This window comes from Populus euphratica, unplaced genomic scaffold (assembly GCF_000495115.2).
Source record: "Populus euphratica unplaced genomic scaffold, PopEup_1.0 scaffold41.1, whole genome shotgun sequence".
NCBI lineage: Eukaryota > Viridiplantae > Streptophyta > Magnoliopsida > Malpighiales > Salicaceae > Populus > Populus euphratica.
The window spans coordinates 978,113-994,774 of record NW_011499868.1 but is presented as its reverse complement, the minus strand read 5'-3'; the positions used below and the strand labels follow the sequence as shown (position 1 = coordinate 994,774).

Below are 16,662 nucleotides of genomic sequence, written 5' to 3'. Positions count from 1 at the left end.
GGGGATCTCCCAGTTAGAAGCCAGAAAAGAATGCAATCTCACTCCAAGTGGCATCATTCCCAAGCACAATTTCTTCAGATTTTGATTCAAAAAAACTAATTATTTATCCCAAATACCCGATCAACAAGATGTAAGTGGGATCTCCATATTTTCCTTCTCAAGAGACTGGAGCAAAATGAAAAAAAGAATTGCCAGTTCTCAGCATCAATTATCACGTTATAGTGAATCAGTAAATAATGAACACAAATGTTTTTCACTTTTTTCTCATATTTTTCTCCAGTTAGGCATTTAGCGATTTGCATACCCTTATTAATTTCAATTAATTCACATAAATAACGCACAACAAGAGCTACCTCCTATTACTGAAGGCTTAAACTGATATGCCCATTATTTGATGAAGATTGTCTGGTCCTTTGATCATCACTTTTTTGCTGATGAACCTTCTGGGATTGCACCAGTATTTTGCTGCTGTTGATTTGATGCAGCTAAGAGAGACCTCACCAGCTCAAGCTCCCGGTCTTTATCTGACAAGGCCTTCTTAAGTTCTTTCACCTCCTTCAAAATATATAGCAATGTTGAAACTCTGAGTAATTAGTTGATATTTGATTAATGTCTGCAGAACTTTATTCTTATTTAAGAATACGAAAAAGGAGTCTCATGAGCTTCAATTCATTTTTCACTTCAACATAGAGAACGTAAATTAGCAAGAACAATAAAGGAGCTTAAGTATTTCTTGTAAATAAAACAACACAACATGAATATGTATGACATAAAAAATGTTTGTAATAATAAAAAGTTGTTAGAGGGCAACATTGAAATATTTTAAAGTTTTGGAATGGAAGTGGAACATTGATAATTTATAAGGGTAGAAATATCTTTCACCCAATATTCCAAGAAGAAGAAGAAGTTCACTGCTATTTCATAGCAAAAAGGAGATTCGATATGGCTTTACAGCAAAACAATGCTAAATTCTGAGGTAAAGCTTATATATATAAATATATATATATAAATATATATATATATATATGAGTAAAGATAAAGTCAACAATATAGAATATTTCCCTTTTCTTTTTACAAACCGCCAATTCTTTCTTCTCATTCTTATTTCTGAATTTGAACACTCGCGTATTTTTAAAAAACTTTAATCTATCATATCTCAAATATAATTATTGATTTTAAATCCAGTGATTTGGATTAAGTAAGAAAAATAAATCATACATGTAAGGCAATATTTAATTAACTTAAGTATATCCAAGGCAATATTTAATTAACTTAAGTATATCCATTAATTTAATAGAAGACAAAATTAATGGAAGACAAAAATTAGTGGAGTATTAGTGGAAGACAAAAATTAGTGGAGATAAATTGTTGGTATAATTTATACCATAATTTATGGCCTTTGTCCCCTCACTCTTCCTATAAATAGGCAATGCCTCCAAGTTTATTATTCACACCAAAGAAGAGAAGTGAAGAGTAGAGAGAAGAGAGAGTAATCCCACAAAATTGTGAGGTATTTGTGAGAGAGTAAATGAGGTGTTTTCTCCTAATAATAGAGAGATTTTAGTTGTTCTCCTATTACTTGAGAGAGGTTGTAATTCTCATATTACTTAGTAAAATCCTTCTATACTTGCTTGTGGACGTAGTCCAAATTGAGTGAACCACGTAAATTCTTGTGTGTCTCATTTCTCATTTTATCCTATTCCTTACCTTTTGTCTTGTCGGGTTTGCATGCCAGCGTTCTAACAATACAATGTTAGTTTTTTATATTTTCTCATACACCAAATTATTATGAACAAAATGTTATATATTTAATAAAGATGACAATAATGTTTTTTTTTAATTTTTTTTTACAATATATATATATATATATATAGACACACACACAATTGAGGAAAAGAACAAGTAGAAAGGAAATTAGCATCATACCTCATCAGCACTCGACACTGACATGCCTGCCTTTCCTAGCTCATACCTTAATATAGCCAACGAGCATTGCCGTTGCTCCTCCTTTCTTGTTGAAAATTGCGAGGAAACATCATTGAATTTGACGTTAGAAATTCATGTAGTTATCGGTTAAAAAAAGCAAATGTTTTCTCAACACTAATAATTTAGGAATCATTTGAAGTTGCATTAATAATTACTTTTTAAAATGTTTTTTATTTTATAAAAATAATACCTTTTATTTTTAAAAAAATATTTTTGATATTAATATATTAAAATAATTTAAAAACATAAAAAAAATTAAAAATTTTATAAAACGCGACAAATAACTACAATATCAAATGAAAACTTTGGTGCAATGCCTATCCACTATAAAGAAAAATTGAGATTCTTCGTCCAATTAAACATTAACACATGGCATTCAACAAACTATTAGAATTTTTCTATTTCCTTCTCTTCTCCAGAACGGAATCTCATAAGGGGACTGATTTGATGTAATTTAGAGTTAGAAATTTGATTTGTCACATACAAAGAGTAGAGGTTACCGAAAATGTAAAGAAAATATACAATTATGTTTTAGTAAATCTATTTTAAATAAAAAAAATCTACAGTTTTTTAACATATTTTTGTAATTAAAATTTTTTAAAGTAAAAATCAAAAAATTTATATAAGCATGTAATCAAATAAATCGAGAATTGTGTGTTAATAAATAAAAAATTATAAACAATAATTAAAAATTAAAATTAAAATTAAAAAATTAAAAAACAGATATGGATCAAAATATTTTATTTTGCTAGCTAAGATATTTACCTAGTAATATTTGTTAAAATTATTTCTTCAAATAATTTCTTTATTAAATCAAATAACAATAAAAATAAAAATAAAGACATAAGTTAAATTGATTAAACAAAATAAAAAAAAAATTATATAAGGCTGTATATATTAGAAATATTATTCAAAAATATAATTTTTTTTATTTTTAAAAATAAAATTTATTTATGCAAAAGATAAAAATAAATCATAGATTAATAAGAAAAAAATCTTTAATATTTAAATATATAACAAAAAATAACTATCATTTAAAAGAAGTTTTCTAAAAAAAAAAGTATTAATTTAAATATAAAAAAAAATTAGAAAACAAAAACCATATAAAAAAACATTGATCTTCTAGCTCGTGAACCATGTTTGGTGTTTATTAATTTTAGGAATGCTTACCACCGTCAAATTCCAACAACTAAGACCTGGACGTCTTCAAATCTGAAGTATTCATACTGTTCACTCAAACCAAGATGTAGCATAAGAAAGCTGACATGAGTGAGTAGCTCTCCACCTCTCCTCAGTTGCTGGGTATGTTCTTTCCATGGGCAATGAGCTGCAGCATAACAAAGCATTTCTATCCAAACTTCATTTATCATCTTCCATCGCTTCTCGAGTCCCAATGACCGCAATTGCCTGGCGAGCCAATACCCACCATCTAGCACTGACTTGGTTGTTCTCCAGTCGCTCAGAAAGTCACTCTCAGCAGCAGTGTATGATTCAATGTCGAGCAGTATTGTATCGACAACATCCTTCTTACTTAGTGCCTTCTTGCCTGTTTCAATGACTTTTCCTAAAAGCGCCAGGTCCTGGCAAGTATCTAGATATCCCTTCTCTATATCACCGATTCCTTTAGGGAGCATATTTGGTCTCGCCACCAGAAGATACATCAGGTATTCAGACAAGCATTTGCTTGTTTCGCAGTCTGAAGGGACATTATTAATTGCATCGTTATCAGCAAAATAGCAAATATCTGTTGCGAGGTGCCAGACAAGAAGGCTCCGGCTGAATTCTACTTCAGTTGTACACCACTTGAAGTCATGTAATTGTCCCTCTCTTTCTAGCACACCATCTCCTCTCTCATCAATTATTATCCTTCTGAAATTTGTATCAATGAAATTAAAATTCTCCTTGATCTTCTCGCATTTCTTTTGAAGGTGTTCGAAAATAGAATTTCGTAGTCCAACATTCATATCTTCGCGATTCACATACACCTGCCTCGTCATTTCAAGGATTCCGAGCAATTCCAAACAATATTTAAGTGGCTTGTTTTCAATGCAAAAGCTTATCAGGTTATGCTGTGCTATGGATCTCGACCACCTCTTGCTTCTAGTTAACTTCCTTATCAGAGAATAAATAGCTCTAGTTAGGGCGTTCCCTCCTCCATCAATCAACCAAATCATTGTCCAGTCAGAGAAAACAAGGCATGAAAAGGCATAAATCTCGTGAAAAGCGGAGCCCGCAAACAATACATACGTAATTGCAATGTCGATTGTTGAGTAGGCATGCTTGTCAATCATGACTTGGAAGGTAATAAACGCAGTAAAAAAGAGTAAAAAGCTGATAGAGCGAAGAATGATTCCGACAAGGGAGTAAATCAGGGGCGCTTTAGTATAAAGCATGTCATATATTAATCCAAGCTCAACTTCTATTACCTTGAAGGCATCGTCTGCTGAATTTGAGGTAATCAGCAACTGGCTGTTCATTAGTGCAAGAATGCCGGGGACAAGATCCTGCATCATAAACATGGATATATCGAAGAAGGTATAAGCTTGACGAAGATAATTTCCTCCGAGAGCTCGTTGAAGAGTTTCTGGTGCCCTTAATGGGTAAAATGGTCGAAATTTTGAGAGAATGGTGTTTTTCAAGCTCTTGGAGCATGAAGACCTGAGCACCCAGGTCCTCTCTGCGTACTTTATAATGCCAACAATGAGCATCGGGATCGCTATGAATGCGAGGATACCGCTGCCGCAAGACCTTGAGAAAACCTGCAGAGCCACTCCGACTTGGACTGCAAGACCAAGGAAGTGCCTTAACCACAACTCGTTATCTTCAATTGAGTATGCATTGATTGTGTCTGGGCCACCAAGGTGCAGGAGTAGAAAAGGAGCCCAAAATGCCTGGATTAAATTGTTTGCTTTATTTGAACCGTCTCCTGCTGAATCGCCTTGGCTCCTAGATAGAATACCCAGTGCAACAGTTGCCACCAAGTCGGCTGAGAGGTATGCACACCAAACAAAAATCCTGACCCAGCTTCTTGCAATGTACTTTCTTCGAGAACCAAATATAATGAGGATGATTTGTAGTAAGAGACTAACTAAAAGCATTCCTCGAATCTCCCATTTGTTCCACAAATTTAAGACTTCTTCAGGCAATTTCTTGAGCATTATCATCTTTTCCTGAACAGTACTGGAAACTAGTTCTCTCGAATGTAAGATGAAAAGTAAATGTACATGGATATTTCTATATATAAAAAAATCTCTTAAAATAGATAGTGAAACAAATCTTATGAGAAAAAAACTTTTGCAGTAGATTTCGGGTAAGGTGTCATAAGATTCGAGTTGCTGCGTTTTGTTGTCGCAGAAAGCAAAGAAAAAGAGATGCTGACCAGCTTAAAGCTTGCTTGACCAGTTTTGGCAAACCTTGGTTACATGTGCAAGAACTTGGTACTTGGCTTGGGTACAAACCAATGAATATATGCTAAATAGTAATACAGAGATGCTGCGAGGATGAAGAGACTTTGAAATTCGTTGCATTTCTACTTTCCTTTTCATGAGAGACAATAAACAGAGGTTTTGGACACTAAAAAAAAAAGGAATTCTAAGTAACAGTATTATTGAAGCAATATCATCAAATATAACTTTAGATCCAGTTATATTCTATTATTAGTAATATATATGTGTGTGTGTGTGTGTGAGGTAAATTATACAAAGCTCAATAGTACTAGCCAAGTTTAGTGTGGGTGTCTGTATAACAAAAATTTCTTCTCTTTCTCTCAAGCTAATTCTCTTCCTTGTTCTATTATAGTATTAGAGTTTATTGTATAATTGCACTCATGGCTACTTTAGAAAGTTAATCTCCTTCACGAGCCTCTTTTACATCACAATTAACCCACGATAAACCCTACCTCAGAAAGTTGATCTATTTTACTTCAGAAAGTAATATTGGAAATGATCTTTGAAAGGACATCATAAGTGTTCTTATGTATCTAATATACTCTAAAACATGTTCTGTATTACACAATATATCCAATTGTAATTTATTAGTTAACTATATTAATTGAATATCTAATACTAAAGAATTACAATTTACAAATAGAATTATTATAGAAAACTTTAAAACGAATGGCATTTTTCCTATAAAGAAAAATACTGTGGTGCATTATTCACATACTCTTATATTACTATAGACTTACTATGTAATTTATTTGAGATTTTTTGCTGTCTTTTTTATTTTTTTAATTTTAATATTCATCATTAATGTTTTATAATCTGTATTAACTTAGATCAAGTTCTTTTAAAGTATTTTTCATTATTATTTTTTTGGTTTATTTATTTATTGTTGTTGTATTTTTTAATCATATTTTTTAAACTACTAATTAAATCAGTGAAAGTCTCAGATTTTTTTTTCTTGACATAATTTTTCATGTTGAAAAAATATTTGTTCAACCCACGAGAGAGTGCAGGCTACTAATTTAATTAACAAAAACTCTACAAATTTAATTAACAAAAACTAAAAGTTGTATTTTTACTATACATTATCTCACATAATACTATTCATTACAAATAATAGTGTTTTTTCTTTTTATTTATGTTTTTTATTTTAATAATATTTAATTTATTAAAAATTAAATTTTATAATTTATTTTCATCTATTTTTTATATGATTATTTTTAATCTCGTGATATAAAAAAAAGGAGAAAGAAGAAGAAAGTTTAGCATGTGATAAATTTCCATGTGCGTGTAGGATTAGTTTTAATCCGTAGAGATCTTTTCTCTTTCTCATTTCAGGTAAGTATTAAAGCAAGATGACTTGATTTTTCTTTTGATCATAAGATCACTTGATTTCAGTACTGCATTAATTAAGTAAATAATAGGTAATATAATGTTGGCCTCTCATTCATTTTCAAAGATCCAGATTAATTGAATATGCCCTCTCTCTCTCTCTCTCTCTCTCTATATATATATATATATATATATGTATATATATATATAAGGAAACATGAGAGTCTCTATATATATATATATATATAAGGAAACATGAGAGGAATCCAGAAATTACTAACAATATTATTTCATGAAGTGGTGTCATAGACGCTAATTGTGGGGGCTTCTTATGGGTGACCAAAATCCAAAAGTTTTCAAATATTTTTATATTTCAAATAGACAGAAAAAAAAAATATTTTTATATTTCAAATAGACAGAAATTTTTTTTCCTTTCTTCTTTGCCCGCCTTTGATATGGGAATAGAAATAATCCATACCACCTTTGGGATGCTTGGAAATATAATATTAGTTATTTTTAAAAATGTTTTTATTTAAAAAAAATTATTTTTGATATTAGTATATTAAAAAAACCAATTATTTTTGATATTAGCACATTAAAAAAACCAAAAAACACCAAAACAATATTAATTTAAAACAAAAAAAAATAAAAAAAAATAATTTTTTTTAAAATACTTTTGAAACACAAAAATAAATGGGACTGTTCACAATCACCATAAACGAGGTGAGTCTAGTATGAATACATGATAGTTAAGATTGTTTCATAAAATTAAATTGAGTTTGAATAATATTAAGTTTAAAAATAAAGTTTAAGCTTGGTTTGTTATTTTTTTTTATTGAGTTCAAGCTCGTTCATGAACAAAATAAAATTAAATAAATATAATTGTTTTGTTTTAATATAGTTATTTTAAAAAATATTTTTTTTATTTTTTATTTAGTACTTAAAAGTGTATTTTTATCAAGATTTTATATTATTATTTTATACTTAAAGTATCAATAACTCCTCAACTAGAGCATGTTTTATAATATCATGTTTAATATTATAAGATACCTTTAATTTATAGTAAATATTCATCTTAAATGCAGGCCTATCATATAAATAAAAGGATTGATTGATGAATTTAACTTCTAAAATTTAGAAGACAAGGAGAGGGCTAAGCTTAGAAAAAAGATATTAGTTCATTATAAACTGGAACACTATTCGATCATTGGATCATAATTGGAGTTGTAGAACTTGGATTTAAGTCTACTCTATATAGATGGAAAACTAAGATATAGGCTTAAAACTTTCATAGGAGTCCAAGATTTAAAAAGGATGTTTTCAAGTTTAAATTATAACAACAATAGAAAAGTCTGAATATGTCCTACAGTCCAGACATTGTTCCGTGTTTAGCCCATATCTCGAGTTTTAGAAATCCATATGACCTTAATTTTTTTTGTTGGAAAGTTGACATAACTTCCTAGAACTTTTATGATTTAAGTCTGTCTAAATTTTGATGTTAGCAATAATGTTTTATTCATCCAAGAACATAAAAATTGTTACCAAGTAAAATTTAATTTTTACCAAGTTAATTGATTGAAATTAAGGGCTTAATTTCATTAAATAAAAAAAGTTTAGGGTCAATTAGGGTTCAATTGAAAGTAATTGAAAAGGGAAGAATTGAAATAAACTTTGACCAAAAATAGAACTCAGCACTATTCATTATCTTCTTCTTCTTCTTTTTTCTAAAAAAGCTGGTCGGTTACTTACTTTGCAGCTGCATTTCATGTATCTAGTGTCCATCAAATTTGATAAATCTTATACGCAAATGATCCTCTACACTGTCTCTACAACCCCATATGACTCGTTCAGGCTACATGATAACACATCAGCACTGGTAACAGACTAAAGAGGCCTACTCAGTCGGCCTTTATCTGCAGATTTCATTTCTTAGGATGTCTACTTTGAAACAACGGTTGGGATCCTTCCTAACTGAATCAAGGGCTCAAATTTTTTTATGGTATAGATAAGATTGCCCTCTTCTAGCTTATAAATAGAGGTGGATTTCATGGTCTAAAGGAAGAGAAAATCAGGTCCAAAGTCAGCCAAAACCAGCTTTTTCTGGCTTCTACAAATGTCTTTTCTTTCTCTCTCCCATCGTGGCCTTCAACCACCACCACCCTCATCATCGGTCTTCATACCATCAGCTCCACCACAGGAAGCCAACACAACCACCAACCGACCACCAAGACTCACCGTCGGTTTCTCTCTCCTATCTGTAACCCCTCCTACTTTTCTTCTTTGTCTTTTGCTTTCTCTACCGCCGGCCACCATCTCAATCACGTCCCTAACCATCGTCCTTGTGTCAGACCCTCGCCATTTTTACTACCAACGGTCGTCTTAACTCCTCACCAACGACAAAGCATATACAATTGGTCACTCTCTCTCTCTGTCCTGCAGATTTTCTTCTTCTTCTTTCATCCTGCTCTGCCACCTGCTACCAGCTCCACCACTGCCACCACCGGCAGCACACCATTATCCTCGGCTAGACCACCACCACGCCAGGTTATCCGCCCTCTCTCTCATTCCATTTCTTTTTCTTCTTTTCTTCTTTCCTATTCACTACGTGAACAACAGGACATGAATTATAATTCACGTGCTATTATTCATACTGGACATGAATTACACACACACATACAGTAGAAATTTAAATTTGATTAAAGCATGTTGTATACATACATATCATATCAATGATGCACTAATTCATAGGAAACAATTCCATCTACGTGATTTACAAAACCATGTTTCTTTTTGTCGTATCAACCAATAATTACAAAACCCTAATTTACCAAAATTTTTTTTATTAATTTACAAGCTAAGATTGAACAACAGATTTGTTCAGACTTACCTAATGCTTTCTGGAAACGGAAACAACACATTGTTGATCTTCCATATAAAGATACTTTTTCAGATAAACTTACATTTAGTTAAGCAAGACCTATATAAATGAATGCTGATATGTATGTATGTATGTATGTATGTATGTATATATGTTATTACTCAATTTTAGACCTCACATGTTGGAGATAATATATATCTGTTTTGAACCGAGTGTGAGAGTGTAGCTCATCTTTTCTCAAAAATTAAAAAAAGTGGAGGAGAAAGAAAAAATCTTCTTTCAAACCCTGTTGAGCTATTTTCTACTCTTTTTATCCTCCCTCTTTGCTGCCAAAATCATTAGATTTCTTAGACTGACTAGGGGTCTTCATAATGTTAAATTCGTTCCTTCGTTATCTTGTTTTTAAAGTTGGATAAATCCCTCAAAATTTGTACTAAAAGAAAAGAAAAGAAAAAAAATTGGTTCTGCTGTTGTCACAATTTTTATTCCAACTTAAGCACCGATTCTGACTTGGTTTTGTGTATTATTTAACCATCTCAGCTATATTCTATCACTCATGACATGCTAAAGGATTGGCCTACACCTTTATTAGGTTCTAGGGCTCACTATTTTTATGGTAGACTCTTGGTCAAATTGGGATGCTTGACATTGTTAGTTTCTTGAATCAAATCAGGAGATCCTTTTAACCAACCACATTACTGCCAAATTTTGCTTTATAAAACGATTTCATCTCACTTTGAATCCTTCATAAAAGTTATAGACCAATACATGTAGATAAATTTAGGATTTTGAATCGGTTGATTTCGATATCAAAAGCTCATGATATTCCCGTTTGAATATTTAACGTGAAAGTAGAGAATTCTACTATGAGAAGGATTCTAACCCGAGTTTTGAACTAAAAACTCTACTTCCATCATATTTTTGGTGATTGTTGTTATTAAGTCATACTCTCAGTTATATCAGGATGCTTGACATTGTTAGTTTCTGAATTAAATTAGGAGACCCTTCTTAACCAACCAGATTATTGTCAGATTCTACTCTATAAAATGATTTTTTCTCACTTCAAATTCTTCATAAAAGTTGTAGTCCTAAACTTGTAGATTGAATTTAAAATTTTGAATCATGTGATTTCAATATCACAAGCCCAAGATATTCCTATTTGAATGTGAAAGAAGAGAATCATGCCGCAAGAAAGGTTTAGCCCAAGTTTGCAGACCTGATTTAAAGGATTTTTTTTTTAACCAAGGACTGAATTGAAAAGTGCTAAAAGGATTTAATTAAAAAAGGATATTGAAAGCTAGAGAGGGAGGCTGAATCATCATAAATAACAGGATAACGGGATTTCTACCACACCGAATAAGGAAAATAAGATTTATAGCATACACCCATACCCGTTTAATTTCTTTTTTTTTTCTTTGCAAATTTCCTGCTAGTTTCCATGTTTGTCTTGCTAATTGGAGAGCTGTAGACCATATTTTTATTGCCTCATTTCAAAGAAAACAGTTGCTACCTCATAGTCCCAACTATGAAAGGAAAGAAAGGGGTTGTACCACCCTTTGATCAATGGAAACTAATTGCAGAAATCAGAAAAGGAAGCAGGATATTAAAGTTTTCTTTTTTATGTTTTCTACTGCATATCAGCAGGGGTTTGCATCCTAGAATTATTGCATTGAATCTTTTCTAAATAGAGATATATTTAGACTATATATAAGCCCTTCTAATGACCTAACAAGGGAGAAAATGTGCAAAAAAAGAGAAAGAAATCCAAGGCAAAAAAAGAGAAAAGAAACAAGAAAAGAAGCAGGGACTACATTCCGAGTTGCTCACTTTTCCACAAAATAAAATCTGCAGAACAGAGAAAAATAAAATGCAAATAACCAGTAGAGAGAGAGGGACAAAGATTGCAGAGCTTAAAACTTAGGAGACAAACGGAGAATAAGGGGGAAGAGCTGGAATAGATGGCAACACTAATCAACTAGCCAGCAAGGCTTCAATAGCATTGCAACTCCTTCGTTTTCCTCCAAGTCTGTTCTTTTCACCTCTTAGCATGACTTTTCCTTTGTGATTGTACTGTTCAAGTGAAATATAATTCACTTGAACAACAGCTGGGTCTTCTTTAAATACATTTTCCCTCTTGAATGGTGTCTTGGCATGAATGTATTATCCTTGTACAAGCACAGTTTATAAAATTGGAGTGTTTGTTTTTTTTAATGCATTATCCCTGCGCAAGCATGGTTTATAGCACTGGAGTGTTTGTTTTTAAAAATGCATTTTCCCTTTTAAATAGTGTCTTGGTTTAAATGCATTATCCTTGTACAAGTATGTTTTATAGCACTGGAGTGTTTGTTTTTTTTCTAAAGCTTGCAATGGTTTATCATTTATGCTTAAGCATTGAAGTGTTTGTTGTAAAAAAAATATTTTCTTGTGTGTTGCATACGGCCAATACCCTAACATATTTTGAATTTTTTTATATAAAAAAATATTGAAAGTTTCAAAAAATGTGTTTTTATATGGATTTCTTAAACATAACAAAAATTATTTTCTTGCATTTCTGAATTTTACAACATGTTTGTAAAACTCCAAAGGGTATTGATCAATATTCTAAAAAATAAAAAATCTTATTTTTTTTTTGGGGGGGGGGAGGGAAAATTCATCTATTAATTTATCATTAATGTTTGGATAAAGAAATCCCAAAAGGATAAATATCTAAAATATTATTGGGAATAACTTGTTATTATTCACTATTGATATTTGGATAAAAAAACCATAAGTGAAAAACATCCAAAATAATTTTATAAGAATAATAAGTTATCATACATCCTTGAAAAAAGTATTGATTATAATCGAGGATATTTTAATTTGTTTTTACTCCACGATTTACGAGCCGTGAGAGTATAAAACATTTAGGCAAAAATAGGCTTTTAAAGCACCCTAGATTTTTAAATTTTTATCCTTACTCCTTGCAATTTACAAGTCGCAGACTATTAAAATACTAAGAAAAAAAATGAGTTTTTAAAGCATATGAAATTTCCTTGGATTTCTATCTTAATAAATTTAGCTTGAATCAAAACTTAGAAAAACTAATGGAATTAGAAAACACCAACACCATAGAAATTATAAAGCAAACCAAACACCAAGCAGTTTACTTTAAGTAGGGCGTACTAGGGGTGTCAATACATTTCCTTTACGCAATCAGTCCCTTACTTTAGAATCTCCATAAATTAAAAACAATGACCTCGAAATCAATTGAGGGTCGTCAGGACGCCGTGCTCCGCTCGCGAGTGTGCAACAATATATATTAAAAAAAATTTAAAATTTCAAAAATTATGATTTTCTCACATATTTTTCTACCAATTTTGTATAATATCGGGTATTATATTTACACTGTAAAATACAAATCTGGTATTAAAATATTGGTTTTCTCTAAAATATTTTAAAAAAAATAATTTCAAAACATTTGCAAAAAACCAAAAAAATATCTTGTTGCATACGGTCAAATCCTGAAATTTTTTCAAGCATATTGTTCATAAAAAAACAAAAATTATATCGTTTTCATGTTTAAAAAATCCAAAACTAACCAATTTTATAATTCAATAGCATTTGGCCAAAATATTAAAAACCTTTTTCCAATCATTTTTTTTAGGGTCGAGAATGAGATTTTAATATCTGTGAGGTGTAAAATTATATGATAAAACACACCTTTTAGTATTTAAGATACAAGGTGTAAAAAATACGATGCTAAAATTTAAAATTTAAAATGGTGGGATTTAACCCGATAAGGTAGAAACTTTCTCATGAAAAGAGATCTACCTTGAATCTTAAAAAATTAGTCATTTAACAAGCAAAGTATTAAAGAGTGAACAAGATAACAAATATAAAACATGTTAGTATCAAACATTAAAGTCCATATTAAGTTTACATTATACTTATTCTTACACCATTAGTGTAACCTTTTCACCTTGACATAATTAACTTAGCTAGACATAATGAAAGAAAGCAAAATAGATAAACAAAATAAGAACATAAAAGTTAACTAAGTAAAGGAAAGGAAATGAAAGGCATAAACTTAATATTAATGAAAACAAAGCATAAAAAATACAAAGAGAGAAAGGAAGAGCATGATCTTGATCTGGAAACCAAGATGCCTAAATGCATGGCAAATGCCTCCTTTTATAGGCCAAAAATGGGAACTATTGATTTGATGACTAATTGATAAGTGGGTGACCAACTTTTGACTTGGTGACAATCCTTATCTTCTCTTGTCTGCCCAAAACGTCATTGATAACGTCAAAATTGGAGCCAGTTGCAAACATGAAAGTTGTAGGCAATTGTCTCAGCTTTCTTGTGTAAAACATTCAGCTCATTTGGACTTCTAGAACTCCAGATATGATCAAAATACTGAATAGTGCTCGGATCGGGCTTCTTTGTTGTTTCTACAATTTGGACTTGATAATGGCCTTTTTAGATCTTGGGCTCCATATGAAAGTTGTAGGCCTATGTCTTACCTTTCCATCCATATAAATTGGACCTAAATCTGAGATCTGTAGCTCCAGATATGACCCAATTACCGAACAGTGTTCCGGTTTGGATTGCACCGACATCTCTTTTCTAAGTTTTGCCATCTCTTTATCCTTGCAATTTAAGTTCTTAAAGTCATCAGTCAATCCTTTCATTTATGTGATAGGCCTGCATTTAAAATGAACATTTACCACAAATTAAAGGTATCTTATATTATTAGATATATTATTATAAAACATGTTTTAGTTAAGGAGTTATTAATACTTCAAGTGCAAAATGATGATATAAAACCTTGGTAAAAATACACTTTTAAGTACTAATCAACTAACGAATGGAAACCCGACTTAAAAAAAAAAAATAAACAACAATGCAGTTTACCTTAGGTAGGGTAACCCGACTTAGAAAAAAAAATTCAGACTTTATAATGGTTAGGATTTAACTAAATAAGGTAAAAACTTTCTCATAAAAAGAGATTTGCCATGAATCTTAAAAAAGACTAACAAATAGAAATCTGACTTAAAAAAAAAATAATCAAACAACAATGCATATTACCTTAGGTAAAGTGCATTGAGGGTGATGCATATTTTTCTTGCACAACTAGTCTCTTATCCAGACTATTACATACTATAGATTTCTATTAACTATAATATTAGTAGCGATTTCTAAATATCAATCATAATTCTATGATTAAATTCAAAAAATCTTCCCAACACACCACACTTCACAAGAGTCATGATAAAAGCCTCCATCGTTGCCAAACAACGTCACGTCGCTCGCACCTTGTGACAGTTATTATGAAGATTTTTTTTTTTGGATTTTTTAAATAAAATTTATCAACATAATAAATAAAAAAGATAAATCTCTTTTTACTTTTAAAAAATACCTAAAGCTTATTTACAGTACAAGGAGAGAAGGAAAAAAAAGATAAATCTCTTTTTACTTTTAAAAAATACCTAAAGCTTATTTACACTACAAGGAGAGAAGGAAAAAGAGAGTTTGAATACCAAGTAAAGTTTGAATGACATTATACTATTTTTTTAAAAAAATATATTTTAAAAGAGAGTTTGAATACCAAGTAAAGTTTAAATGACATTATACTATTTTTTAAAAAAAAAAAAATTATTGAAAATATATAGAAATAATATTTTTTTTAATTTTTTAAAATTTATTTTTAATATTAAAGATCCAAAATTATATGAAATATTTAAAAAATTTAATTTAAAACAAAATAAATAAAAGAATTTTTATTTTAAAAAAACTTTTAAAAAAAGTTAACAAATAAATGCGGCATCACACTTTCCTTTAACAGACAGAATTATTAAGGAAACTCTGGATAAATAATCTATTTTCTAAAATTAGTAATAAATATGTCAACATCAGCCTTTCTCCATCAGCATCATCCATTTCAGTAGCTCGTTGGCAAAACAAGACGTAGGGCAAGATAGAAAATTCACCAACGCATAGCCAACATGTATATAAACAACCCTTTCAAAATCAAAGCCCTAATTTATCAAGCCACGACACTTCAAGGAAAGTGAAAGCTTCTGCCTTGGCGGCGCATGGCAACTCCTCAGCAGCAAGAAGACGACTCTGAAGATGACTTAGACCCCATCAAGATCCTCCTACCAGACAACCAAAACGGATTCTCTAAAATACAACATGACACACCAGCACAGGAAGTACAGCAGCATTACATCCATTCGATCAAGTCAACGGTGGTAATCAGACAACTCCCATCACAAGGTCTCTCCTTCCAGCTCTGGCCAGCAGCTACAACTCTCTTCAATCTCCTCGACAACCACAGCACCAGCCCCTTATCACCAATTCTTGATACAATATCCAACGGTTCTACTCATGGGGCTCTTAGGATTCTTGAACTGGGGTCAGGTACTGGGATTGTAGGAATTGCCGCAGCTGTGACGCTTGGTGCTAAGGTCACAGTCACAGACTTACCTCACGTGATACCCAACTTGCAATTCAACGTGGATGCTAACGCTGACGTGTTGGCTTCACGAGGTGGGGCTGTAAATGTTGCAGCTCTCAGGTGGGGAGAGGATGCTGACGTGGAGGCAGTGGGGAGGGAGTTTGATCTTGTGTTGGCATCCGACGTCGTCTATTACGATTACCTTTATAAGCCTTTGCTGAAAACACTGCGTTTGTTGATGATGGGCGAGGGTAAGAAGATGGTCTTTGTTATGGCTCATTTGAGGAGGTGGAAGAAGGATTCTGTGTTTTTCAAGAGGGCCAAGAAGGTTTTCAATGTTGAGGTTGTTCATGTGGATAGTCCGTGTGAAGGGTCTAGGATTGGTGTTGCTGTTTATCGCTTTGCCGCCAAGGCCCAAAGGTTGCCTGCTGGCTTAAATCGCTATTCTTTGTGATCAATGCCATCTTTGTTCAACAAGGAAATTCAAGATCTTTTGTTTTCTTGCCATTGAAATTCTATTTTTGCTACATAATTTCACTTGCCAAGCATAGGAAGGAAGAAAGAAAACAGATCAAGGAAAA

At 31.5% G+C, this 16,662-nt stretch overlaps 2 protein-coding genes across 2 annotated transcripts; one reads left to right on the top strand and one right to left on the bottom strand.

Annotated features, from left to right (window-relative positions):
- Positions 1-3,161: 3,161 nt before the first annotated feature.
- On the bottom strand, positions 3,162-5,150 carry LOC105126715 (uncharacterized). The gene has a single exon (XM_011027672.1). It carries the CDS (start codon positions 5,148-5,150, stop codon positions 3,162-3,164), a length of 1,989 nt encoding a protein of 662 aa, XP_011025974.1.
- A 10,411-nt stretch (positions 5,151-15,561) lies between these two features.
- Positions 15,562-16,613, top strand: LOC105126578 (protein-lysine methyltransferase METTL21B-like). The gene has a single exon (XM_011027480.1). The coding sequence runs from the start codon at positions 15,717-15,719 to the stop codon at positions 16,533-16,535; it is 819 nt and encodes a 272-aa protein (XP_011025782.1). The 5' UTR covers positions 15,562-15,716; the 3' UTR covers positions 16,536-16,613.
- Positions 16,614-16,662: the final 49 nt, after the last annotated feature.

What these genes read in the sequence shown, in the direction of transcription:
- LOC105126578 (XM_011027480.1), top strand. Translation starts at nt 15,717, where the DNA reads ATGGCAACTCCTCAGCAGCAAGAAGACGACTCTGAAGATGACTTAGAC.
- LOC105126715 (XM_011027672.1), bottom strand. Translation starts at nt 5,150, where the DNA reads ATGATAATGCTCAAGAAATTGCCTGAAGAAGTCTTAAATTTGTGGAAC.